This window comes from Myotis brandtii, unplaced genomic scaffold (genome assembly GCF_000412655.1).
Source record: "Myotis brandtii unplaced genomic scaffold, ASM41265v1 scaffold132, whole genome shotgun sequence".
NCBI lineage: Eukaryota > Metazoa > Chordata > Mammalia > Chiroptera > Vespertilionidae > Myotis > Myotis brandtii.
In genome coordinates this window covers 4,855,659-4,856,374 of record NW_005354673.1, presented here as the reverse complement: position 1 = coordinate 4,856,374, position 716 = coordinate 4,855,659, and the positions used below count along the sequence as shown (strand labels likewise).

General features: G+C 67.3%; 1 protein-coding gene across 1 annotated transcript in view; it reads right to left on the bottom strand.

Moving 5' to 3' along the window:
- The window catches only part of IRF2BPL (interferon regulatory factor 2 binding protein-like), a 2,943-nt gene that overhangs the window by 1,138 nt on the left and 1,089 nt on the right, over nt 1-716 (bottom strand). The window contains exon 3 of the mRNA XM_014534733.1: nt 9-713. Coding sequence (XP_014390219.1) covers nt 9-713 — 705 coding nt within the window. The remainder of the gene's footprint in view (nt 1-8; nt 714-716) is intronic.

Below are 716 nucleotides of genomic sequence, written 5' to 3'. Positions count from 1 at the left end.
CTGGAAGCCGCACCCCTGCCCGAGGGGGTGGCAGGCGGCAGGGCCCCGGTCCCCGGGGGTGCACTGGGGGCGCGGCTTAGACTCACCAGCGCTGTGGGCAACATGGGGCAGCTGGCGTCCAGGTAGGGCTGGGGCAGCATGTCTGCACCGGGCACGCCCTCCTTGAAGAAGCGCACGGCCTCGGGCAGGAGGTCTCCAAGTAGGCGCCAGTCCCCGGATCCGTGCTTCTTCTCGTACTCCAGGTACTTGAAGCCGGAGGAGAGACCCCGGCCGAAGTCCTTCATACAGTCCTGGTACATCTGCTTGGCCACCCCGGAGGCGCTGGAGTACACGTTGCCCGAGCCCGTGGGGTACTCAATAAACAGCTTCAGCTCGTAGTCCATGCCGGGCTTGGAGACGGCGTCGAAGGCGAAGACGCGGCCCAGCAGTGAGTGGTCCTTCTTGAAGCGCACCTCGTAGGGCGTGCAGCCGGCCAGCGTGAGCAGGGTGTCGCGGACCATCTTGGGCTTGTTGGCCCACTCCTCCGCGCGGTTGCGCAGGCTTTCGCTCAGCTCCGCCAGGGCCTCGGCGTTCCGCTGTTTCTCCTTCAGCTCCCGCTCCTGGTCTGTGCTGGACACCGAGCCGGGTCTTTTGCCACCAGCACCCACGCCCACCTCAGCCACCGACACCGAGGTCGAAGACGTCGCGGAGGACGACGTGGCAGAGACGCCCGGCGC